A 26,467-nucleotide genomic window follows, 5' to 3' on the forward strand; every position below is an offset into this window, starting at 1 on the left:
CTGTCCTGTACTTGTGTGTTGGACAAGTAGATCTCTTATAAAGCGAACACTTTATACACCAGACTGTGAAAACATCACCAGACTATGCATATCTGTATGGACCATCTTCATTTATTCATGTATTAACAACAATGCATACACAAAACATTCTCTAACTCCTATGAGAAAGATTAAACAAAGAAAATAATCATAATTTTAAATCTGACCAAAATCTAAATAATTCAATGACTAGTGAAACTGTCGTCTTCTTCTATGAGACATCTGTTGATGGTGTAGTGTGGTTCCTCCTACAGGGAGCTGAAGAAGTTGATGAGACCAGTATCTGGAGAAGGATGTGCTAAAAGCTTCTGGATCTGTGAGCAGAGACAAAGAAGCAACAAGAGCAAAGACACATCAATAACCACATGCAACAAAAACATTCATATCTACTTACTTCCTTATTCACTAACCAGCACCAGCACAGTTATTCTGCACAGTATGCCCTAGTTTTGAGAAAGGATTTCTAACTTTCTACAATATTAAACTCCATAAAACCTATCAGCATATATTCAATCACCACTAAATTTGATGTAAAAAAGTCAAATATGATCTAGTTTATATTAATTCAAGTAAGATTATACATTAATGGATGGTACATAAGTGCATACAATTCTATAGTGGCCTGTACCCATTAACAACCCAAAAACCACAACAGCAAAGCCAAAAGCACAACAGCAAAACTAAAAATACAACAGCAAAAAACACAACAAAACTAAATACAACAGCAAAAAACACAACAAAATTAAAAACACAACAGCAAAAAACCCAACAAAACTAAAAACAACAGCAAAAAACACAACAAAACTAAAAACAACAAAAAACAACAAAATTAAAAACAGAACAGCAAAAAAACACAACAAAATTAAAAACAACCGCAAAAAAACACAACAAAACTAAAAACACAACAGCAAAAAACCCAACAAAACTAAAAACAACAGCAAAAAACACAACAAAACTAAAAACAACAAAAAACAACAAAACTAAAAACACAACAGCAAAAAACACAACAAAATTAAAAACAACAGCAAAAAACACAACAAAATTAAAAAGAGAACAGCTAAACAACAAAATTAAAAACACAACAGCAAAACTAAAAACACAACACCAAAAAACACAACAAAATTAAAAACACAACAGCAAAAAAACACAAAAAAATTAAAAACACAACACTAAAAAAACACAACTACATTAAAAACACAACAGCAAAACTAAAAACACAACACCAAAAAATCACAACAAAATTAAAAACATAACAAAATTAAAAACACAACAATAAAAAAACACCACAACAACCACATTAAAAACACAACAAAATTAAAAACACAACAGCAAAACTAAAAACACAACAGCAAAAAAACACAACAAAAATAAAAACACAACAGTAAAAAAACACCACAACAACCACATTAAAAACACAACAGCAATTGTCAAAAACACAACAGCTAAAAGAAAAACACAACAGCAAAACTGATAACACAAAAGCAAACCTAAAAACACAACAACAGATGTGAACACACAACAGCAACATCAGAAACACATCAACATTAACTCAGAATGTAAAGGCAAGGTCCTATGTCACATGCTCATTGCTGATTGGCTACAGCACGCATCAATCTGAGAGATCATGGAAAATGGTGAGCTGGAGGATGTTTACAGCAAAAATGACCCTAAAAAAAAATCTACTGATGTTTTTAATCACACTTTATTTTTACCAAAGGCTTTCAAATGGTGTTATTTTAAATATGCTGTCAACTTTGCATGCCATTAATATGAGCCCAAAGGACTGTACTGTTTTGTGTAGTGATAGTAGTACCTCCTTAAAGTTGGGGTGCTTGGCATCCTGTACAAGTTGCAGCATTACGCCCTCTGTGGTGGTGAGAAAAGCTCCACTCTGCTTTAGGCGTGAGAGGGCAAACAGCCGGTCTGTCTGACTGGGGAACAGGCATGACACACACTTTCAGCTCATCCATGTTTAATGCAAGAGGGCTGAAGGCTGCATTGAAGCTATAATAGTGCAGGGAGTCTAAACGAACTGTGATACCTCCGAGATGAGACAGCATCTGCGACGATATGTACCTCCATACCTCTGTCCAGAAGATCGTATGTTGTACACTGCAAATAGAGTGGGAGAAAGGACTCGTACTCTGCTGTGCATCCATAGGCATGTATCAATTATGGTAGAGAAAAATATAGTAGTATTTACAGCAATGCAGGCTTGGGCCTCAATGCCACACAGTATGGCCTGCTTGGGGCTCCCCAGGCTTTTAAGCTCGTTCTCTACGCTCTCTGTTAGCATGGAGAAGCGGGTTTTAGTGTGGGGCTTCAGGTCCTCTGCGCCTAAGTCGGACACAGTTGGACCCAGGCCTTTAGGGTACTGCTCAGTCAAGATTGGGGGAATACCCAGGATCCGACAAGCCTGCAACAGAGGAAAGCATAAGTGAATCTGGCTTGGGACTAGGTATTGTATGGAATTTCATCCATCCATCCATTTTGCATATCTCTTATTCTAGACAGGGTCAGAGGAGCCTGAAGCCTATCCCAGAGAACTTGGGGCACAAGGTACAGAAGACCCTGGACAGGGTGTCAACCCATCACAGTGCACACATTCACACACTACAGACAATTTGGAAATGCTAGTCAGCCTACAACGCATGTCTTCGGACTGCGGGAGGAAACCAGCGGAAACCCATGCAGCACAGGGAAAATATGCAAACTCCACACATACACACGATGTAGGTGGGATTCGAACCCCCAACCCTGGAGTTGCAAGGAAAATGTGCTAACCATTAAGACACCGTACCCCAATCCTTTTGCCCCCAAATCTTTCCACAATTTCTATAACTGTGATGAAGTGAGTAGCATTGCTGCCTCACAGCTCCTGGGTTCCCGGTTTGATCCTGTGCATGTTTTCCCTGTGTCCATATGGGATTTCTCCAGGTTCTCTGGTTTCCTCCCACCTCCCAAAATCAAGCCAAAGGTGTGATGCCTCTACATTAAATTGCCCCTAGGTGTAAATGAATGTGTGCACGGTTCCGTGGAATGGGCCGGCATCCAATGCAGGGTTATTACTGCCTCATGCCCAGTGTTCCCAGGTTAGGCTCCACATCCAGCGTGACCCAATGAAGCGTTGCATTTCACCAACATGATGTAATAATCAGGAGTACTCGGCAATAGATATCTCTAGTCTGGTATTGTAGCTACCTACATTACATGGTCAAAGGTTTATGGACACCTGACCATCACACCCATTGGTGAACATCCCATTCCAGATTTACTCCCCCTTTGCTGTTATAATAACCTCCACTCTTCTGGGAAGACTTTCCTCAAGAGTTTGGAACATGACTGTGGGGATTTGGGCATGACCGAGGGCACTTATGTTGGCCGAGGAGGCATGCAGTCAGCGTTCCAGCCCATCCCAAAGGTGTTCAGTGAGGATGAGGTTAGGGCTCTGTGCAGGCTATTCATGCTCTTCTACTCCAGCCTTGGCAAACCATGCCTTCATACACCATGGTCATGCTGGAACAGGTTTAGGCCTCTTAGTTCCAGTGAAGGGAAACTGCAGTTCTACAGCATATAAAGACATTCTATACAATTGTGTGCTTCGAACTTTGTGGCAATGGTTTACAGACAACCCCCATATGTTTGTGATGGTCAAGTGCTCCCAAACTGGCCATAGAGTGATATCATTTTTTAGAATTAGCTACTGTCATGTTTGTGGATGTATTTCAAAGTTATATAGGTGTCTTCATCCAGAAAGCAGTAAAAGTCAAATCTTCAGAAACAACCAGTATCATTTACAGACTTGCTGCTATCATTCACAGTAAACCATATAGACTGAGCAAAAACAAAGAAACTTCCACTCACATTCAACTGCTTTTATTTCTAGCAAATTCCTTAACATGTGTAAATATATGTGTAAACGAACAGAAATGGAATAATTAGTACCTAAATAAGTGGGGGGGGGGGGGGTTTGGGGTCAATATTAAAAGTAACAGTCAGTATCTGTTGTGTTCACCAGCTGCTTTAAGTACTACAGTGCATCTCATCCTCATGGACTGCACCAGATTTGTCAGATCTTGCTGTGAGATGTTACTCCACTCTTCCACCAAAGCATTTGCAAGTTCTCAATCACGTCTGGGGGGACACATGGTTACATGTAATTTTCCACTGCAAGGAGGATCAGCTGTCCTTCCTGTCTCCCTATAGCACTGTCTTAGTCGTCTTACATTACAGACATTGCAGTTTATTGCTCTGGACACATCTGCAGTCCTCATGCCTCCCTGAAGCAGGCCTGTGGCATGTTCACACAGGTGAGCAGGAACACTAGACATCTTTCTTCTCGTGTTTTTCAGACTCAGTAGAAAGGTTTCTTTAGTGTCCTAAGTTATTGTAACTGTGACCTTAATTGCCGACCGCCTGTAAATTGTAATTACATTTTACATCATATAAAGTTAGCTGTTTGATGTTGTGTAAACTAGCTGTTAGCTAAATTTGGTGTTTTGGTTCATGTTATTTAGTTCCTAAAGTGCATGAAATAAATAATTTATCATAAAATCATTTGAAATATCATTCAACTTTTTTAGTGAATCTTAAATGTTTGAGCTAAACAGAACATAAGGGTTACCGAATAGTGTATTACCTCATGTAGTCTAAGAGTGAAAAGCTGCACATGCATGTTCAAAACAGGTTGAGTGACAAATTACCTGTAGAAGTCTTGCTGCATTACTCACAATATTGGAGAACTGGAAAATTGTTGGTCTGAACTTCTCTTGCATATCACACAGGAAGAGCACTGAGCTTTTGGATGACAGCCTTCCTATGTGTGCCACTGAAAGAGATCATTTGGTGTAACTGGACATGTTAAATCATTTATATTTTGGATGCAATTCATGATGACATTTAGGTGACATGGCATAAAAAGATATTTGTTTAATCAATGGATATTTAACTGTTAGTGTAAGCTCATGTCCTCCGCTTTTTCTGAAACTTAGCACCTTTGAATAAGGTTTAAGTTCCGCCCATGCGACACAATCACATCATGTCATATATATCAAAAAGCTTTTAATTTTGGTTAAACAAAACAAAACAAAATTTTAGCCATTGTATCGAAACACGTGTATTACGTAGCTGAAAAAAAAAAGTTTGAAAACCTGGTCTGGAAAGTCTTTGGAAAGTCTGGAAAGTATTTGGATTAGCCTCTAGTCAGTCATTTTATAGACACGCCCCCAACACCCCTTCATGTCCTCATAAATCATTATGAGGAGAAGCTGCATGTTTAAAGAGCAGTTTAAAGCAGTTGAATGTCCGAATGAGCTTGAAAATGATATCGTGACAGTCCTTGCTAATAGAAACTCTAGTTGGAATTAGGGATGGGCGATATCTTATCATTTGCGATATACCGGTAGAGATTCTCCCCACAATAAGAATTAGTCTTCCCACGATAATAACGATAAAGCCTAGTTGATGACGTATTTCTGTGTGCGACGGTCTGCGACCCATTCGCTGCTCACGTGCAGCATGAAAACAAGTACGGCAGAAGGCGGACGTAAACCTGAGGAGGAGTTTATCGCTAAACGAGGAGCTGCCTCTACAATCTGGATCTGGTTCGGTTACAGAAAATCAGCTTTACTTTTAGATCAATGTTTGTGTTTCTGAGGCTCTCAAGAGTGCATGCAGATGTCACTTGTAGCCAAAAGTGAATGGTACTATATTTATATCGTCACTGATATCGTTATCGCAATAAACACCAGAAAATATCGCGATATAGTTTTAAGTCGATATCGTCCATACCTAGTTGGAATACCGTAAGTTTTGGGGGTGGAGCTTTGTGTATATGGGTGGAAATGGGGGTGGGCTCAATGAACAAAAAAATATTCAAATCTTATTCAACGCCATCCATTTAACCTTTAAACCTTTAAACACATACACACATAAATCTTACCTTATGCACCTTTAAAGTCCCCATAAAATCAAAATGGAAGTTTTGTGGCTTTTAGTATGAATATGTCAGCCTTAAGTTTATCTAAAAGCTAGTGTGCTCCAAAACAATGACAAAATCCACATTTAGAAGATTATAGCCTATGCATTCAAAATGTACAGTCTCTCTCTACCACCAGTAGGGATCAACAATTTAGAGGACATTAACCTGCACTTCGGCTTCTCATCAGATCTTCTGTCCAATCAAATGCTCTCTAGAATCTGAAGTGTCCCGCCCCCAACAGTTGTAAGTTTCTTGGCTGTGAGGTACGCTAAACGCTACTGGCTATGTAAAAAAGGGTGTGGGGCCACTCGATATATCCTGCCATGACGTCCTGTTTCAGTGGAAATTATGCAAACACATTGATTAATGCTAGGTGTTTCATGGCGGGAATAATGCTACGTGGTCCTGTTTCAGTGGAACTCCCATTTCAGGGAACTTTAAACTCATATTTCTTAAGATCTGTTCAGAACAGTGCCTGCCCCATTTAGAAACAAAAATTCCTGGTTGATTACTGTTTGGTGTTTGATAAAATTTATTCTGATACATGTCATTAAAAATGTCATTAAAAATGTTTTTTTAATTATTATTATTATTTTATGACAGCCACTGGTGTTTTCTTGATGAAACAGTAAAGAAAAGCTTTTTTCCAATTGCGTTGTAAACATCTTTCTCTAAAGAATGTACTTTCAGGGAAATTCTTTGTAATTTTTAATTCTAAGACTACTTTTTTTATAAAATATGCAGATTTACACATATTTAATTAGATAATGCTTCATTTGCATAAATACATGCAAGTTCCAATGCAAAAAAAACAAAACAAAAAAAAAACACTTGCAATAATATCAGTAATTCACTGGAAAAAGATTGACTGTGATATCTATTGATTGAAAAAATTAAATAAATAAATTAATAATAATAAAAAAAGTCCCTATATATAAATGTCCCTGTAGTGTCCCTGCCTTCACTTCTGTGAACTTAGACAACATGCTAAAATGATTCATGCTCACACTAAAGTAATTTGCAGCGTGAAGTGCAGTCTTGAAGTTTCTGGCTGTCAGATCTCGTGGTCATGTATCAGCTTGCTACAGTTTCTCACCTCTGTGTTTAAAGTTTTTCATCAAACACCCTTGTGCACAGATCAGCAAGTGAATGAAGCCTTGAGGCAGCACTTACTATTAAACTTCCCACTGGTCTTCAAAGCTTTGTGTAAAACTCGATTAAGGACAGAGCACCAACAGTGTCCTGGGGTTTTTACTGTAGATTAGTCAGTGAGCTTGGTCCAATTCGTCGAATGTTTGGAACAAATAAATCCTGATATGACTGTATAGGCCTGCTGTACTCTCAGCACAGATACTGTATTACCCACGTTCAGGACACCGCCCCTCAGGCCACGCCTACGCTCTTATCCAATAAAGCGTTCATATTATGATTGACAGCTGACGCGTTCAATCAGACGGCTACAAAATCTGACCCAGCTCTGTGTTAACTAAACAGTCTCTCGATGTGTCAAAAAAAAATTAAAAATAAAAGAACGAATCCCAAATTCCACTAGTTGAATGGGTGAGCACGTTAAAATACAACTATGTTGTAAATGCCTTTGAGAGAACTGTTATATATATATATATATATATATATATATACACATACATACATACGCCTGGCAGAATCTGCAAAATGTTAATAATTTTTTTAAACAATAAGATGGATCATAATTGCATTTTGGTTTCTTTATTTAGTACTGCCCTGAATGAGCTATTTCACACAGGGTATCTGCAGCTATAAGCAGTTCAAATGTAATACTTTTTAATACTATATTCAAGACATTTCCAAAAAAAATGTTAAGACCTGCACGCCACTTCAATCATGCTACATGATACATCAGTTATAATGGATTGTGTTCATGCATATACATCCATTTCTGGGTTTTATATATATATATATATATATATATATATATATATATATATATATATATATATAATTTTACAGCCAGGTAGATAACAAGTACATGACCTACGTTAGCTTAATATCTTTTTTTTTTTGCATTGATTGTAAAGTTTACTATAAGCACCTTATTGTTAGATAAATTTTCTCTCTATATTTTTACTATTATTATTTTTAAATCGCCCTTTGCGGTTAACGTGAACCTGACCCGGAAGTGATTGTGCATGTCCACGGACTTTAGCAAGCGCACGCTATAGGCCTGTCTTATTTTTGACATATACCTATATAATAATTTTTTTTGGTGTATACAAATAATGACCTACTTGTATTAGTCTGGGACTGTGTAAGATCGAATGGACATGTACAAGTCAAAGTAATTCAAATATATACATATATAAAACTGATACTGTGCTAGCCTCTGTATTGGTGTGTGGGCGCTCGAAGGATTTGGGGGAATCATTAGCGTTATTCCTCTACTGGATAATACAGCGATTAGAGCTGGAGCGCATTTATAAAGTCACTGTTCCGCTGTGTTGGAGTGTGTTTTAATTCAAGCTTTGTGCGCGTCTTTACTGTTTGGGCAACTTTGCAGTGAAACACCTGCTAGCTAGCCTCTGCTAGCGCTTCTGACTCGTGTAGGAGTTGCAGAAGGAAAATGTCAGATTTTGACGAATTCGAGCGGCAGCTAACGGAGAACAAGCAAGGTAAGATTAAACAAACAAACAAACAAACAAAAACATTCCCTACGTATAAAGCAGCTAATAATAATAATCATTAAAACAAATACTTTGCTACTTACTTACTGGTGTCTGGAGAAGCTGCAGCTGTGCGCAGGTGACTCTGCCTTCTAGTTCATTAGGCTAGAGATCTAGATAACATTACTGTAACTCAGCACATGGTAAACATCTGATGTTTCTGTGACTTTACTAAATTGTTTTTTTTTTTTTTGTAATCCAACACTAATTGAATGCAACTCACTCTATTTGCATACATGGACTTGGACATTACATCGCTTTACTGTCTCGTAAAGAGGTTTTCTTCAAAGCAAAAACACTGAGCCAAGTAAAGACGTAAGCAGCAATATTAACAACATGCCAATCTTATGCTTTCTTCATTTATTGTTGTTTTGGGCTTTGGAAAGCTGCAAGGAAACCATGGGCGCCATAGTTAACTCATTGGGCACACTGCTTTTGCTCTAACAGCTGACCGAGATAAAGAGAACAAGCAGCACCGGAGGAGCAGCACCAGGAGCCGGAGCAGAGAGAGGGACAGGAAAAGGAGGAGCAGAGACCGAGAGAGACGAGGAAGCCGAGATCGCCATGGGGACACCAAGGACCGCAGACACAGGCGGAGGTACACTGATGCGTGTCGGTTTTGAAGAAGCAGCTCAGTAGGAAAGGCTTTGGGCTACAGGTTATGAGTTCAAGCCCTGACGCCGTCAAGGTGTTAGGATTTTGAGCAAACTACTCTGCTCTATAGACGTGTACCTCAGAACTGTAATTGTAAACACCGTGACGCTCACACTGACCATCCTTTCAACGCAGTTATCTTTATTAGCTGAAAAACTGTCCGTGGTTCCACACTTCGGAAATCTAGCGGATGTAGTAGGGAATCCGGCAACCCTTTGGGATTCTCATTTCAACATACTATGATTTGGGACACACTAATTCTAATCCCGGATATTATTTAGTAGGGCTGCACGATTATGGCCAAAATGATAATTACGATTATTTTGATCAATATTGAGATCACGATTATTCATTGATTTTAGGGACAACATATTTTTATTGCACGTTCAAATTTAAATAAACAGACCGCTGCTTTAACCTCAATGTTGTGCTACATTCCTGCTAGTGTACAAATCTTTGCATCAAATTAGACTGATCCATAAAGTGCATCATCTCGTAGAAACAAAATATAAATAAAATTGTACCCAAATTATAGGATAAGTAAAAATAGAAATGCCATCAACCAAATGAAAATATGCAATCAAATATAACAATATGCAACCAAATGAAAACAATTCAGGCGAATGCAGAAAAGGAAATAATAGTGTTTACAGGAGGAGAGACACAGCCACATCACCCAATAGAGCGGTGATGCAGGGATGACATCATTTTGTACCGAAACCCGGAAATTCTCATCACACTGGTTCCTTCGACAAAAACCCAATAGGATTTTCACATAAGCTTTTGGATTATTGAAAAAATAAGCTCTATGATGAACAAAAGTTTACAATACTAACACGTTTTGTCCATCAAGATCATTTTCACAAATTAACACAACTTTTATGAAGTTTGAAGCCTAAATACAATCTCCAGAAATAAACAGCTAACTGTATGCTATAAACGAACTACACCACGGTCACTCGACTTCAACGTCACTTTCACCAAGCTACCTAGAACATTTCCAAACTTAATATAAACGTAATACGGATTTACTCTGTGGATGAATCTTCATCCACGGTTTTTTGGGAATTATACACTGCATACCTGAACCAGTTTATCTGCAAAGTGTTTTCCTGTTCGGTGTGATGACGTTTAATGTCCGCATTTGTAGTCCCATTTATCAACTTGTTAGCAACCGCCTTTTTCAATACACATAAAAGCTTTTAAAAAAATCACAAGTGGGGTATTACTGGTGTATTTTACGTCGTAGAATAAAGCGTGAAAATATTTTGAGCTTGTGTTCACCACAGACCTTATTTCAGGGTTTTAACCAAAATCCCATTCAAAAAACCCATTGACTTTGGGACGATGGAACTGAAGTGCTAAAATGCTAACTCATTTCCAGGTTTTGGTATTACAAAATTATGTCATCCCTGCGCCACTCTATTGTGCCTGGTTGCAAGTTTAGGAAGCGCTTGATTTGATCTGCAGCGGAGTTTTCTATGAGCGGAGGGCGAACTTTAAACGTCAATATCGCAGTTGATCATGTTCATGTAATCGTGGGCAGTCAAAATCGTAATCGAGATCAATATTCAATTAATTGTACGGCCCTACTATTTAGGATGGGTAGTAGGCGAAGTGGGACGCAACAAAAGTCTTCAGGGTCGGAGTCTGTTGGTATACAGTCACAGCAGAATGATGATTTATAATCCCACTGTCCAGTTTCACCCAGAAGACGATGGGCTCCCTGTTTCATCTGGTTTCTTCCTTATGTCAGTTCAGGGTTTTTTCCCTTACCACTCCCACATCTGGCTTGATCATTACAGATCTAAATATAAATCTACACTTGGATTTTATTATTATTTCTTTTTGTAAAGCTGCTTTGTGACCTTTGTCTAATGTTTAAAAAGCACTATAGAAACAAAATCGAACTAAACCAAATTGGTCCAGGAACGCTGTATGTCAGCACTCCTGCACTCTGTCCCCAGCTTCCTAACAAACTAGGATGTGCAAAGACAAGAATTTCACTGTGCTTGTACTGTATATGCGACATTGTCTGTCTCTTAAGAATTACTAGGAAGCTAATTTGCTGTTTTTCATCCTATCGAGCGCTTGCTTTTTTTTTAAATAAAGACCTGTGTGCTCCTTACAGTCGGTCTCCACACCGTGAGAAAAAGAAGGCCAAAGTGAAAAAGTACTGGGACGTTCCTCCTCCTGGCTTCGAACACGTCACACCCGTGCAGTACAAAGCCATGCAAGGTGGGGTGCGCTCCAATAATACATCCATGTGTTTGCAATATTCTATGATATATATTCTTGATAAACATTTGATGTATAACAGATAAAGAATTATTTGTGGGAATCAGTACTCGTACCATTAAGTAAAGGCCCGCGGTGCAGAACAGTATGGATACCTGTGCAGCATGCTGGTCGGTGAAGCTGTGTAAATGTGTTAAGCTAAGCAGACTTGTTGTGTGAATGATTACCTGTGAATTTTTTGCCCAGCTGCTGGCCAGATTCCTGCAACTGCCTTGCTCCCTACAATGACCTCTGAGGGTCTGGCTGTGACTCCGAGTCCTGTGCCTGTTGTGGGCAGCCAGATGACGCGTCAAGCTCGGCGGCTCTACGTAGGCAACATCCCGTTCGGCATGACTGAGGCAAGTATCATCCACATTGATAATAGCAACTGAACCAGTTTGCACTGTGAACCTGCCTGCTTTGATACTTGCGGTTTCACTGTTTTGAAATGTCATGGCAATCCTCCTGTCTCTTGGCTCTTTTACAGGAGTCCATGATGGACTTTTTTAACGCCCAGATGAGGTTGGGTGGCCTGACTCAGGCTCTGGGAAACCCAGTGCTTGCTGTGCAGATCAACCAGGACAAGAACTTTGCCTTCCTAGAGGTAATTCTTCTTACTACAGCACACTATAAATACAGTACAAGTTTCTAAAGCACTCATATATGCAGTCGGGGTCCTTTAGGCCATCCTGTTCAGAAGTAAACCCCTGCCACCCCCCACCCTCTGGCTCTTAATGTAATGTGTTGCCTTCTTGAGCATCAGTGAATATTTGCACCTTATGTAATAGTTGTGTACGAGTCAATCAGTTGTCCTCAGTGTGAAAAGAAAGATCTGAACATCATATAGTCACTGGTGGAAAGGGGTCAAATATGCAGAATATGCTGGAAAAGCAAAGAATGTGCAGGACCTGGAGAATTTTTCTGAAGAACAGTGGGCAGGTTAACTGCTCAGAACAAACAAAGGACTCATGAACAACTATCACAAAACACAAAAACAGTCGTTGATCATGCAGGTAACAACATAGAGTATTAAGAATCAAGGGTATGTAAACTTTTGAACTGGTTAATTTGTGTAAATTCAGTTATTATTCAGTCTTGTGGACTATATATAAACATCTGTTTATATATAAAGGTGTGGTGTATATATACAGGGTGTCTGTGAGTCCTTGAAAAGTCTTAAATTTATTAATATAAAAATAAGGCCTTAATTAGCATTAAAATGTCTTGAATTCACATTTCAAAGGTCTTAAAAATGCAACCGAAGCAACACCGTAAAAAAGATTTTGATTTTATTTTGGCTTGTTGCTGTTTTGAGATGGTAAAGCCGTGTGACTGTGTTGCGCTCGAAGTTTTAGAGCAGCTCGGTTCACAGTAACTGCCACTCCACAACAACTTCATCTCTGTCTGTGCCATGATTTTGAGTCACTTATAACCTGTTATAAACTGTTGCCAATTAAACGGAGGTCTTCCTGCAGTTTTCTGCCAAAATAAAAGCCACAAGGTCTAACGCATAAAAGTGAATTAAGTCAGAAATATATTACTGTTGTTATATTACTATTTGTACACAAATAAATTTTTTTTATTATTTTTATTATTATTCAGTGCAGTAGTAATATTACAAAATAGCAAATGTTTTATATATATATATTTTCTTCTTTATAAAAATGTAACACTACTTGTTACATTAATCTGGCATTAAATTACAAAAAGAAAACCTGGTAAACACTGCTACGAGGGGGTTTCTAATACAGCTGCTGAGGGAGTGATGTAAATCTGACATTTTTCTCTTCTAACTGCTGTAATCCATCTCTATATATAGTTTTTCTCCTCTCTTGGAAAGTCATGGAAAGGAAATACTGGATTTTATTTCTTTCACTCTTTGAGCAAATGGTAATGCATGGTTTGCTCTGGTCTCCCATGTCCCTCTATAGAAGTTTACCCTGCTGTAGTTTACTTAAACCCAGAAATGGATGTATATGCGTGAACACAATCCATTATAGCTGATGTATCATGTAGCATGATTGAAGTGACGTGCAGGTCTTAACATTTTTTTTGGAAATGTCTTGAATATGGTATTAAAAAGTATTAAATTTGAACTGCTTATAGCTGCAGATACCCTGTGTGAAATAGCTTATTCAGGGCAGCACTAAATACAAAAACAAAATGCAATTATGATCCGTCTTAATGTTTTAAAAAAAAAAAAAAAAAAAAAAAGATTAACATTTTGCAGATTCTGCCAGGCGTATGTAAACTTATGACCTCAACTGTATATTGTCTAGATAGAAATGTGTTTTGTAATGTACTCTGAAGACCGAGTTGTTCTGTTTTAGTTCCGCTCGGTGGATGAGACGACGCAGGCCATGGCGTTTGATGGCATCATTTTCCAGGGACAGAGTCTGAAGATCCGCCGACCGCACGACTATCAGCCACTGCCAGGCATGAGCGAGAACCCAAGTGTTTATGTTCCAGGTAGGGTGATGATTCACACAGCTGATCTTCAGTTCTTATCATAGTTAGGTATGTTCATAGGTATTTCAGCACGATGTTTGACGAGCCAATATTAATAAAAAGTTTCAAGTACGAAATTTGACTATTCATTATGCCAAAAATGAAAATGTTGTCCGTAAGATGATATGAAAAGAAAAGCTGCGTCTGGGTATAGTTTTATATAGAGAGGAGCACTGATGTGGAGTGCAAGTAGGTGTGCGTTGTGATTGGAAAAAGACTAGGCAGAGGGCAGTTCTTAAATACAGTGGACTCAAATCTCAAACCTCGGGTTTGCAGATTAAGGCTCATTTTTTTTTATTGTACAGAGCAGAGTTTCCGCTAAGAAATTTTGATGCCAGCCAACGTGTCCAGGAATGATGATGATAATCTGGAAAAAATCTGATCATCTCATTTCGGTGTTTATGCATAGTATTTCAGTGACTATGCATAGTATATGCGATATAGTAATAAAAAACAGTCAAGTCAAATGAAAGATAAAATTTAATTTTCCACACAATTCAAAATAACAAACAGCAGTCGTGGAATTAGTATCTAAGAAAACAAACTTTCAAAACACAAGAAAGATGCAGCAAAACATTAAACTGCAGTTTGCCACATATATTTTCATTTACAAAGAAAGATTAAAATAACGAAAATCTTATAATTTCCCACGCTAATTTCTCTCTTCGCTTTTATAACTATTTTCTGCGATATTTCATGGCACATGAGCGTTCTGCTGCCAGAGTGAAATCAAACGTGTCCAGTGTTCCTCTGCAGATTGAGATGTGCATGAGTCTGGTGACCTTCTCTTCCTGAAGGTGGCTACACCAAGCTGTTTAATGCGAGTTAATCAGAGTACACGATACAGGACAAACGTCAAAAAAATGCAGACAGAGACCTTATTTAGGTGTGTAATTGTGAATGTACTTTGTCTAACGTATGTCTGCTGCATATTAATATTTTTACCGGACAATGTGTCCGTCAATTTTTGATGTTAGCTAACATTTTTTTTAAAACAGTATTTACCAGCTAACGGAAACTCTAGTACAGTGTGCTCCTTTAGTTTCAAGTAGAGATGCACCGATACAAAATTTCTCAGCCAATACTGATAGCCGATTAATCAGACTGATATCGGCTGATACAGATAATTTGGTGGTTCTGCCTTTTATGCCTTCTTTTAAATGAATAATAATTAATTCCACAATTATTAAAGAAATGCAAATAAAAACTTTATTCCCTCCATTTCAACAAGTTGTTTCACAGTAACTGGTCTCAAAAACAGAAAACACATTACTCAAATTAACATTAACACATGAACTAAATTCTGAAGATTAAAGTAAGATTTCTTAACTTATTGAATGTTATTAATTCATATTAACAGAACTAAGGGACTAAATTCCATAAACCCTCATATTCACTCACCACAAACAAAAGCATTTCTACTTCATCATTGACATCAAGCTGGTAATATATAATATAAAGGTTTTTTTTGTTGATGATATTAACTCATACTAACATTAACTAGATATGAAACATACTACTCTACAAATATATTTTTCTGTGCAATATATATGTATATATAAGCACTCTTGCATTAACATGCACAATGGAAATGCGCACTGCTTCTGCTCTGCTGCAGTGCGGTTTAAAATTTTAGCAATGCAGAGCTTACAAAACTGCAGTTTTGTCATCATAGTCACCCAATTCATAGTAATTCCACACAAGAAACATCTTCTGTACACACAGCACGAATTCCATGTGTTTTCCCGCCCTCTTTTGATTGACAGGATATAATCTGCCCTAATCATCGGATGTTTTTAAAACTATCGGCCGATGGCAGATAGCGTGAAAAATTGCCTTTATCGGACGATACCGATTATTGGCAGATACATCAGTGCATCTCTAGGTTCAAGTATTCATTTCTGTGTCTTCATTAGCTACTTTATTAAATATCCACACACACATCTGTACTAACCTTCAGATCATTATACACATGTATTATCACTATGATTTATTAAGTTAAAATTTTAAGAGACGTGTAAACTTGTTGCAGTTGTGACTTTCACACTGTTGTAGGGCTACAGGCTGAGCTATTGTGTTGAGATGCAGTAAAGCTTTTGTTGTTTAATATTTCTGTTTATTATAAGTGTCACAGTATTACATTCCCCCAGCAGAAAAGAAGAAAGTATAACTGCACTGGAAATCAATTAGACTTGATTACATCACATTACATATGTTTTTATCTCTCTTTTAGCCAGAATATCTGTTCATGAGCATTATCTGAATATTAAAATTAGGGTTCCATAATTATAATACAGTCCTCTCTTTCTCTCCGTGCTAGGTGTCGTTTCCACCGTGGTGCCTGACTCGGCTCATAAGCTCTTCATCGGCGGACTTCCTAATTATCTCAACGACGACCAGGTTGGTGTGTTACCACAGCAATGCCAAGGCAACAGTGCACTGTTGCTAAATATGTGGACACATCTCTCTGTACTCTGAACTTTTATTTAATTTAGTTATACTATAACACGCTCTGTAGCTCTGACTCTGACTGAGTTTGTTCTAATGGATGGAGGTGATTAATTGTGATAACTGGTGACTTAACTCTTGTGTAATTTCTCAGGTGAAGGAGTTGTTGACTTCCTTTGGTCCTCTGAAAGCCTTTAACCTGGTGAAGGACAGCGCCACTTGTCTCTCGAAAGGCTACGCCTTCTGTGAATACGTTGACGTCAGTATCAGCGATCAGGTGATTTTATAAAGCATTTTGTGCGTACATGAAGTAATCGTGCACACATAAATCTATTGAATTACACACGCATTTAATGTTCAAATGTTCACGGTATTTAGAAAAGATCCAGATTTATGAATAGTTATAGTTAATAATTATTGACCTTGTGGAGAGGCTGAGGCACTAGAAGAAATTCACTCTTTGAAATGGGGCTGAATGAGTCGTCTGTGTTGCCACATAAGTTGATGTTTCTGCTTTCACAGGGCCTCAGCTGCTGCTAGTATGTACTCTGTTTGGTGCATTAATGTCAGGTGCACTATTTGGCAAACTAAACTGGAGTAGGTGATAAGCGAAAATAATCCCGTCACAATATTTAAAGCTGTATTCACGTTCCATGGTATGTACAATGGATATAAGCAGTCTACACACCCCTGTGGAAATCACAGGTTTTTGTGAAGTAAAAAAAGAAACTAAGACAAATCATTTCAGAACGTTTCCCCCCTTTAATGTGAAATTGCAAAGTATACAAATAAAGTGAAAAATGATCAGAAATTCTTTTTTTTAGGGAGGAAGAAATACAAATAAAAAACTTACAATAACCTTGTTGCACAAGTGTGCACACCCCTAAACTAATACTTTGTTGAAGCATCTTTTGATTTTATTACACCACTCAGTCTTTTTGGTCTCTCAGTGTGGCACAGCTTGACTTGCCTATTGGCTATTGGCAATATTTTCCCACTCATTCTTGAAAAAACACACTAGATTCATCAAATTGTGAGGGCATCTCCTGAGCACAACCCCGCTTCATGCCACCGCACAGATTTTTATTTGGATTCTGGTCTGGGCTTTTGCTAGGCCATTCAGAAACGTTGATCATCTTTTGGTTAAGCCGTTCCTTTGTTGATTTGGATGTAGGCTTTCGGTCATTTTTATTCTGAAAGGAGAAATTCCTTTTCATCTTTGGGCTTACTAGCAGACACCAGAAGGTTTTGCACTAAAATTAACTGGTATTTGTAGATGTTCATGATTTCCCCCACTTTGATAAAAGCCCCAGTTCTGGCTGAAAAGAAACATCCCTAAAGCATGATGCTTCCACCACCATGCTTCATCATGGATATAGTGTTCTTTTGGTGGCGTTTTTTGTGCCAAACATACCCATTGAAACTGGAATTATTATACCTTTTGCTATAAGGTCTCATCTAACCATTACACATTTTCCCATGTGGTTTGGGGTGATTTTAGTTTGGCTGGATGTGTTTTGTGAGAAAGAGCCATGGTCTAGCCAGACTACTCCATAGCCCAGATATGTGAAGAATACGAGCGATTGTTGTCACATGCAGAGAGTGATCAGTACTTGTCAGATATTTCTGCAGCTCCTTTAATGTTTCCGTAGGTCTCTTGGCAGCCTCCCTGATAAGATTTTGTCTTGTCCTTTTGTAAATTTTGGAGGGATGTCCTGTTCTTGGATCTTCACTGTGGTGCTCACAGTGTTCCATGGTACATCAAACGATTTGGAAATCGTTTTATACGCCTCTCCTGATCGATACCTTTCGACAATGAGATGCCGTACATGCTTTGCAAGCTGGTCTTTATGTGGGGTTAGTCAGAATAATTTCATTGATGACAGCTGTATGATAATTACTTTTGAACAAGAGATTGGATGTGATTGGTTCATTCTGAACACAGCCGCATCCTCAATTATAAAAGGGCATGCACACTTATGCAACCAGGTTATTGTAATTTTTTTTTTCTTCCCTATTTTCCCTAAAATGTTTCTGATTGTTTTTTACTTCATTTTTATGAGTTGTAATTTCACATTGAGGGTGAGAAAAGTTCTGACATGATTTAGTTTTTTTACTTCACAAAAATCTGCCATTTTTACAGGGGTGTGTAGATATTTTTATAATGATTGTGTCACCGTATTTACATCTGCTAAGTGAGTACCACCATAATATTAGTGCCACATTAAAATAAGTGTTGGTACTGTGAGTAACTGTGGATTTGGTGTGAAAGTCTTATAGACTTTCAGAAAAGTGCATCATAATGCAGTTTGTCTTAATATACAGTCATATGGGAAAAATAAGTACACTCCGTGGGAAAATTATTTATTTATTTTTTTGGACAAGCAAACATTTGATCCTCCTTGAAACCGTGCCTATTAATAAAGGTGTTGCAGTCTGTCAAATGACACATAAAATTTCCATTTTGTAGTAATTTTCACAGTTTAATTTAACAGAAAATTAACAGAGAAATTAGAATCAGGTGATCAAGATTGGGTGCCAGTGATTAGAACCTGCTTAGGGTGTGCAGGTGGTCTTATTTATACCCTTCTCATATCTAGTGTCTGGTGTTCCCTCTGCTATTGAGGTGTGTGTGGTGTCATCATGCCAAGATCTAAAGAGTTCTGTAAGGCCTTCAGAAAAAATGTTGTGTATGCTTATGAGTCTGGCAAGGGATTTAAAAAGATCTCCAAATTATTTGAAATACATCATTCCACTGTAAAATCATCTACAAGTGGCGCAGATTTCAAACGACTGCCACTTTGTCTAGGACTGGCCGTCCCAGCAAATTCAGACCAAGAGTAGACCGTCTGATGCAAAAAGAAGTCTCCAAGAACCCCAAAATATCATCACAGGATCTGCTAGTAAGTCTTGCAACTGTTGGCGCCAAAGTGCATGCTTCTACAGTCATAAAGAGATTTTCACAAATTTGATCTGCATGGAAGGCGTGCCAGGAAAAAGCCTTTGCAAGACTACAGTTTGCCAGTGAGCATCACTGGAATGGTTCTGCGCTGGGTGGAATCCTATCTCTCTGACAGATCATTCAAGGCATCATGGAGGGGAGGTATTTCTGAAACTCAGCAACTCACAACTGGCGTTCCACAGGGGTCAGTTCTGGGTCCACTCCTCTTTTCTATCTACACTACATCTCTAGGGCAGGTGATTGAGTCTCATGGCTTCTCATATCATTGCTATGCTGATGACACCCAGCTCTATTTGTCCTTCCAGCCTGACGATCCATCCGTCTCTGCACGCATCTCTGCTTGCCTGTCGGACATCTCGGTCTGGATGAGGGAACACCACCTTAAGCTCAACCTGGCAAAATCTGAGCTTCTCGTGATCCCAGCCTGTCCCTCAATCAACCACAACCTCATTGTACAGCTCGGCTTAACCACACTCAAGCCAACCAGGATGGCCAGGAACCTTGGGGTGATTCTCGATGACAGCTTGACCTTTACAGACCACATCTCAACAACTGCTCGGTCCTGTAGGTTCATCCTGTACAACATCAAGGAAATCAGATCCTACCTCACCAAACAGGCTACACAGATACTAGTCCAGGCTCTTGCTATCTCAAAACTGGACTACTGCAACTCGGTACTCTCGGGCTTCCCGGCCAGCTCCATCAAACCCCTTCAGATGATTCAGAATGCTGCACCATGCCTCGTCTTCAACCAGCCCAAGAGAACCCATGTCACACCCCTCTTCATCTCCCTCCACTGGTTTCCTGTAGCCGCCCATATCAAATTCAAGGCCTTAATGCTCACCTACAAGACCTTGTCTGGAACAGCACCCTCCTACCTCAACTCTCTCTTGAAGGCTTACATTCCCTCAAGCAATCTGCGTTCGATTAGCGACTGATGCTTAGTAGTTCCTACTCAGCGTGGCTCAAGGTCCCTTTCAAGAAACTTCAAACTAACTGTTCCTCAGTGGTGGAATGAACTTCCAACCTCAATCCGGACCGCAGAATCTCTCACCGTCTTCAAAAAAAGACCCACCTCTTCCGTGAACACCTAACTAACTCATAAAAAAAATAAAATAAATAAATTGCACTTACACCTCTACTCTGCGCACTTTGCTTCTTCTGGAACTCAGTTAATGGATCTTGTATGGTAGCACTACTTGTATTGTTCTCTGCTTGATATATCGCTTTGCTTGTATTTTCTCATTTGTAAGACTAACTTTGGATAAAAGCGTCTGCTAAATGAATAAATGTAATGTAATGTAATGCATATAGGCAAAGACCAGGCCTTTTGGAATAATGTGCTCTGGACAGACGAATCAAAGATAGAGTTGTTTGGCCACAGTAACAGCAGACGTGTTTGGCGCAGACCAAAGACTGCGTTTCAGGAGAAGCACCTCATACCATCTGTGAAGCATGGTGGTGGAAATTTTTATGGTTTGGGGTTGCTTCACTGCCTCAGGGATTGGACAGCTCGCATTCATTGATTCAACTATGACTTCTACATCATATTAAAGTTTGCTTAATGTGAGGCCATCCTAAGCACACTAGCAAATCCACCAAGAAACGGCTCAAAAAGAAGAAATTGAAAGTTATGGAATGGCATAGTCAAAGCCCTGATTTGAATCCCATTGAAATGTTGTGAGGGTTTTAAAACAGGAAGTACATGCAAGAAAACCCTCAAACATCTTGCAACTGGAAGAATACTGCATGGAAGTGTGGTCAAAAATTCCAGTAAGCCGATATCAGAGACTGGTGGACAATTATGCACAATGCATAAAGGAAGTTATTTCCATTAAAGGGGGCAGTACTAGCTTCTGAGGCCAAGGGTGTACTTACTTTTTTCCACAGAATAATATCACATCTATTGATATTTCTATTGAATAAATGATTGAAAAAGCTCATTTTGTGGTTTTGTTCAAGTACATCGACTTTATTAATAGACACTGTTTCAAAGAGGATCAAATGTTTGCCTGTCTAAACATGTCAAAAAGCCGACAATTTCCATGGGGTTTACTTATTTTTTCACGACTGTATATATTTTATTGTCATATTGCCCTGCCCTGAACTGTTTTTCATGGATAGGATCATAGAATGGGGAATTAGACAAGAGACCCTGCATTAGAAATGAAAGTACAAACAGGTTTTTAATACAACTAGAGTTTTGAGAACTTGCACAGAACTTGAGCTGGGAGAATTGAATGAAAAGTTGCTGAAGCAGAAAATACCATACATTTGCAGGATGTAACGTAGACTTGGACAGTGTAGAGGCAGAGACCAAGGAAGCATGACCAAGTGATTGACAGTTCCATTATTGTCCTCTAGAAATAGTGTACACTTTCTAGGATGTAAAGTGGCCTGTGGTATTGAAAGTACAAAGTGCCATGCATTGTAATCTCTCCACTTTTCTGTGATGCAGGCTATCGCTGGGCTCAATGGCATGCAGCTAGGGGACAAGAAACTCCTAGTCCAGAGAGCCAGTGTCGGATCCAAGAACACTACACTGGTGAGTTTGTGTGTGTTTGGGTGCAGCCATGTTCATCTACTATATTCTGGTAGATATTGCGATGATCTCGTGATTACCTGGTGCTTCTGTTCTTTTTCATGCCAGTTTTTATTGTCAATCCATCCAAACAGTGAGACTAAATATAGTGCCTGCAGTAGCATGGTACAGCATACAGTGGTAGATGTATACAGCACCACATATGTAAATATTATGGTGACTGTGTGGTGGGAGCCGTACTAATCCAGTTTCAACTGAATGACAAAGTGCAGAAGGACAATGTAGATGCCTGAGACTGAGCATACTGATATTGCAAATCAATACAATGTAAACTATTATAAGGAAATGCATATTTATGGTACCAAGATTATCGACACCTTTCAGGAGAATGCGTAAAAACACAGTGGTTTAACATTTCTTTTCCGACAGTTGGAATAATTCCTTATCCTTATGTTTCAAGAATGCAAACACATTTTCAAATTTTCAGTTTCTGATTGCTCTCAGTCTCCGGGATCATGGTTGTTTCATTTGTCCGTTTTCCATTTCACTGTAATATAAACAAGAGGTTGTGTATTTGTAACATCTGTCATCAATCACGCTCCACAAAACATATTTAAGCAGTTAAACAAATAATTTTTTCTCAGATTTTCTCCCTAAATTAGTATGGCCAGTTCCCACTAGAGATGCACCGATACTAAATTTCTCTACCGATAGCCGATTATTCAGAGTGATCTTGGCCGATATCGATAGTGTGGTGGTTCTGCCTTTTATACCTTCTTTTAAATTAATCATAATTAATTCCACAATTCTGAAGGAAATGCAAATAAAAACTTTATTCTCCATTTCAACACGATGTTTCACAGTAACTGGTCTCATGAACAGAAAACACATTACTCAAATTAGCATGAACACATGAACTAAATTCTGAAGATTAAAGTAAGATTTCTTAACTTATTGAATGTTATTAATTCATATCAACACTGACTGAATTCTAAAAAACCTCCTCTTAATCTCCCGTTCACCCACCACAAACAAAAGCATTTCTACTTCATCATTGACATCAAACTGGTAATATATAATATAAACTTTTTTATATATTAAAATTAACTGGATATGAAATATACTACTCTACAAATATATTTTTCTGTATTTTTTATATATATATATATATATATATATATATATATATATAATATATACCTTTTGTGTCAACTCATCTTCATTTAAAATTTGCAACCATGTACTGGTGCTTTAATTCAACTTGAGCAGTGTGGCAAAAAAAAAAAAAACAAGATTAGACTCGATGTGTAAACTCACAGTTAACATGCACATGCAGGATTAGTGATGCTTTGGGGTTTTGTTTTGTGGCTGGTGGTCCAGGAGTCTTTGAATGGCATAATGATATTTTAATACAAAAACTGGTTGCATCTGCCAGGAGATTAAGCCTTAAGTTTGTGTTTCAGCAGTGATGTCAAACATCCAAATCAAAATGGAAATAATTGCAACAAAATTATCTAATCCCTATTGAAATCCTTAAAAAATTGTTGTTCTGCATGGAGACATTGAATAAGATCCTTCTTTAAGTGTCTCCAGGCTTGTTAAACATTACAGGAAGAGTCTTTCTGATCTCAGCAGGGAAGCTTCGCCGGATATTAATCAGTGTCTCTATATCTTAAAGCAGCAAATGTTATTATTGCAGGCAATATTCGGAGGAGTTTTTCGAAATTACATTTTCAGCACAGTTGGTTCAAGACGTGTCATGTGACCTCATCACATTCAGTCAAAGCCCCCTTAGATTCATGTGCATCAAACATGAATAGAGCTCAGTGGTCTCATTTACCAGCAAACATCACTGCAAAAGACCATGCAAAACAATTTCATGCAATTTTAGTTTCACCAATTTCAAGTAGTTAAAAAAAAAAATGCTTAAAAAAACTGCATCGCAATTTTTAAAAAAATTTGCAGCAAAATTGAGCATGTTTGGCTGCAGCATACATACATAGTATATAGTATGTTTGACCTTATTTTTATGAAGGATGCCAATTGTTTGAAGAGGAGTAGTATGACTATAACACCAGTCCTGAGTGGTTTCTGTCTTGTTCCCTTCTCGCCTCTTATTATGCCTCCTGCTTCAGCCTGGGATCAACCAGACGCCAGTGACGCTGCAAGTGCCTGGCCTGATGAACAGCTCCATGAACCAGATGGGCGGCATCCCCACCGAGGTGCTGTGTCTGATGAACATGGTGTCCCCCGAGGAGCTGCTGGATGACGAGGAATACGAAGAGATCGTAGAAGACGTCCGGGACGAGTGCAGCAAATACGGCCAAGTGAAGAGTATCGAGATCCCGCGGCCTGTAGACGGCCTCGAGGTGCCTGGTACTGGCAAGGTAGATATAGACACACTTGCGCAGAAAAATGCAGTGTCTTTTATGGATTAAAACTTTATCCCCCCGCATCATGTCATAGCTCTTATATCTCTCTGTTTGGCAGATCTTCGTGGAGTTCATGTCTGTGTATGACTCTCAGAAAGCCATGCAAGGCTTAACAGGCAGGAAATTTGCCAACAGAGTGGTGGTGACCAAATACTGCGATCCTGACGCCTACCACAGCCGAGACTTTTGGTAGAGACGGCGGAAAGAAAGAATGAGAGACCTGATTGAGATATGAGAGCGTTACATGGACATGGATTAAGGAGATTTTTAGGGGCAAAGCATGATTTCATTTAATTTTTTTTAATTATTATTTGAAATCACCATGACTTGAAAGAAGACGCACCATAAGAATTCCTTGCTTTGCAGTATTTTGGAGTTATACTGTTCAGCAAAAAAAACAGTTCTTTGTGTTTGGACTTTAATGGTGGAATAAATCGACTGTGAAGCATAAATAGCACGGTTAATGTGAGAGACCACACAGTGACTTGCTTTCTTTGTATATAGAACTATCTCAGTACTGGATCCAGCTACTGTACATGTTTATCCCAAGTTTATTACCATCGTCTTTTCCCCTTTTTCTTTTCAAGAAAGAAATGTCTCCTCAGTTTTATTTCGTCTGACTTTTTTGTTTGTAAGACATTTTCTCCTGACTTGATCTAACCAAATTTGGTTTTAGGGTTGTTGTTTTTATTATTTTAATCTAACCTCTGACATCTACTGCCTTTTTTTTGTTGTTTTTTTTTTTTTTTGGAACGGAGCGAGTTATATCATCCATTGACCATGTAAAATCATTTGGTATAATAAAGTCTAATAATCATTCAAATGGCTTTCTGCATCATTTTGTGTAGCTCTTCCTTTCAGACTGTGTAACAGCAGTGGGTCAGTTAGTATTCGGACAATTTTAAGAGATGGAGGACACCAAGCTGTGGGAGGGTTGGGGTATCCCTGCTGGTTTCTGTCATTCTTCAGTTGTGCTTTTCTTTGGTATTCTGTTTTTTGAGGATGTGATTTCTCAAATTCATTAATAAAAAAATCTTGGGGGTGGGGGACTATATATGGGCGTGTGTATTGGTTATTTGAAATCGGTGGTTCATATCTGCAGTCTGGATTACCGAGCCTAGTTTTCCCTCCTCTCAACACATCAGATTAAGCTTGTTAGCTCATTATTAAACCTCCACACCTCCACTGACTTGGATCGGATGTGTTGGGAGCAGGTCCTCAGGACTGGAGTTGGGAAGCTGCTCAAAATGAAAGTTGATTATCAACCTATCAAACTGCAAATTAGCGTTTCTGTCTGTACACATTGCACTGAATTTAAGTTGTCCTCAAAGACTCTTCTTGAAATCTCTTGACATGGCTCTGTGTAAATTTAACATATGTTCATGCTATTGGCTTGTTCCTTTGTGACGATATCTTTCATGGATTCTGAACCAAAAAAAGAAGAGTTTATATTTTAAACGCATGGTTAATCCGTAAATGCTGCTGCTCTTAACTAATTCTGGAGTCTTCTAAAATTGTAGTGCAGCCTTTCTAAACAAATCTTCATGTACACCAGCCACTTTAGAAGAATCACTTGTGAACCTGCTTATTCACACAAATATCCAGTCATCCAATCATGTGGGAGTAGCACAATTCATAAAATCATGCAGATACAGGTCAAAGAGCTTCAGTTAATGTTCACGTCAAACATCAGAACAGGGGAAAAATCTGACCTTGGTGTCCCTGACCGTAGCATGGTTGTTGGTGCCAGATATTTCAGAACCTGCTCTCCTGCGATTTTCATACAACAGTCTGTAGAGTCTACAAAGAATGGTGCGAACAACAAAAAATATCCAATGAGCGGCAGTTCTGCATGAAGAAACACCTTGCTATTGAGCGACTTCAGAGAACAATGGCCAAACTGACAAGAAGTCTACAGTACCCCCA

The 26,467-nt window shown here is 38.6% G+C and overlaps 2 protein-coding genes across 6 annotated transcripts; one reads left to right on the forward strand and one right to left on the reverse strand.

Annotated features, from left to right (window-relative positions):
* Window positions 1-91: 91 nt before the first annotated feature.
* isoc2 (isochorismatase domain containing 2) lies at window positions 92-9,233 on the reverse strand. 4 transcript variants are annotated; one of them, XM_053626044.1, is made up of 6 exons: window positions 8,767-9,233; window positions 4,743-4,867; window positions 2,243-2,455; window positions 2,081-2,151; window positions 1,853-1,970; window positions 92-353 (listed from the first exon to the last, which is right to left on the reverse strand). In XM_053626044.1, coding segments are annotated over exons 1-6 (594 nt in total). In that variant the 5' UTR covers window positions 8,768-9,233; the 3' UTR covers window positions 92-287. The 4 variants fall into 4 exon arrangements, with proteins under 4 accessions (XP_053482019.1, XP_053482020.1, XP_053482010.1 ...); XM_053626045.1 differs by having other exon boundaries at window positions 8,763-9,233; XM_053626035.1 differs by lacking the exon at window positions 8,767-9,233 and adding an exon at window positions 7,193-7,590.
* Window positions 8,363-26,285, forward strand: u2af2a (U2 small nuclear RNA auxiliary factor 2a). 2 transcript variants are annotated; one of them, XM_053626018.1, is made up of 11 exons: window positions 8,363-8,667; window positions 9,166-9,316; window positions 11,504-11,610; window positions 11,857-12,008; window positions 12,137-12,253; window positions 13,980-14,118; window positions 16,478-16,557; window positions 16,760-16,882; window positions 22,026-22,112; window positions 24,245-24,496; window positions 24,600-26,285. In XM_053626018.1, the coding sequence occupies exons 1-11, from the start codon at window positions 8,619-8,621 to the stop codon at window positions 24,732-24,734; spliced, it is 1,392 nt and encodes a 463-aa protein (XP_053481993.1). In that variant the 5' UTR covers window positions 8,363-8,618; the 3' UTR covers window positions 24,735-26,285. The 2 variants fall into 2 exon arrangements, with proteins under 2 accessions (XP_053481993.1, XP_053482002.1); XM_053626027.1 differs by having other exon boundaries at window positions 16,760-16,864.
* The last annotated feature ends 182 nt before the right edge of the window (window positions 26,286-26,467 follow it).

This window comes from Ictalurus furcatus, chromosome 1, assembly GCF_023375685.1.
Source record: "Ictalurus furcatus strain D&B chromosome 1, Billie_1.0, whole genome shotgun sequence".
NCBI classification, from domain to species: Eukaryota; Metazoa; Chordata; class Actinopteri; order Siluriformes; family Ictaluridae; genus Ictalurus; species Ictalurus furcatus.

What these genes read in the sequence shown, in the direction of transcription:
- u2af2a (XM_053626018.1), top strand. Translation starts at nt 8,619, where the DNA reads ATGTCAGATTTTGACGAATTCGAGCGGCAGCTAACGGAGAACAAGCAA. An exon ending in AGAACTTTGCCTTCCTAGAG is followed by an intron (nt 12,254 to 13,979) that starts GTAATTCTTCTT and finishes GTTCTGTTTTAG; the next exon opens with TTCCGCTCGGTGGATGAGAC. An exon ending in GATCCAAGAACACTACACTG is followed by an intron (nt 22,113 to 24,244) that starts GTGAGTTTGTGT and finishes CTCCTGCTTCAG; the next exon opens with CCTGGGATCAACCAGACGCC.
- isoc2 (XM_053626044.1), bottom strand. An exon ending in AGGCCCAAGCCTGCATTGCT is followed by an intron (nt 2,152 to 2,242) that starts GTAAATACTACT and finishes CTCTATTTGCAG; the next exon opens with TGTACAACATACGATCTTCT. An exon ending in AGCACCCCAACTTTAAGGAG is followed by an intron (nt 354 to 1,852) that starts GTACTACTATCA and finishes CTCTGCTCACAG; the next exon opens with ATCCAGAAGCTTTTAGCACA.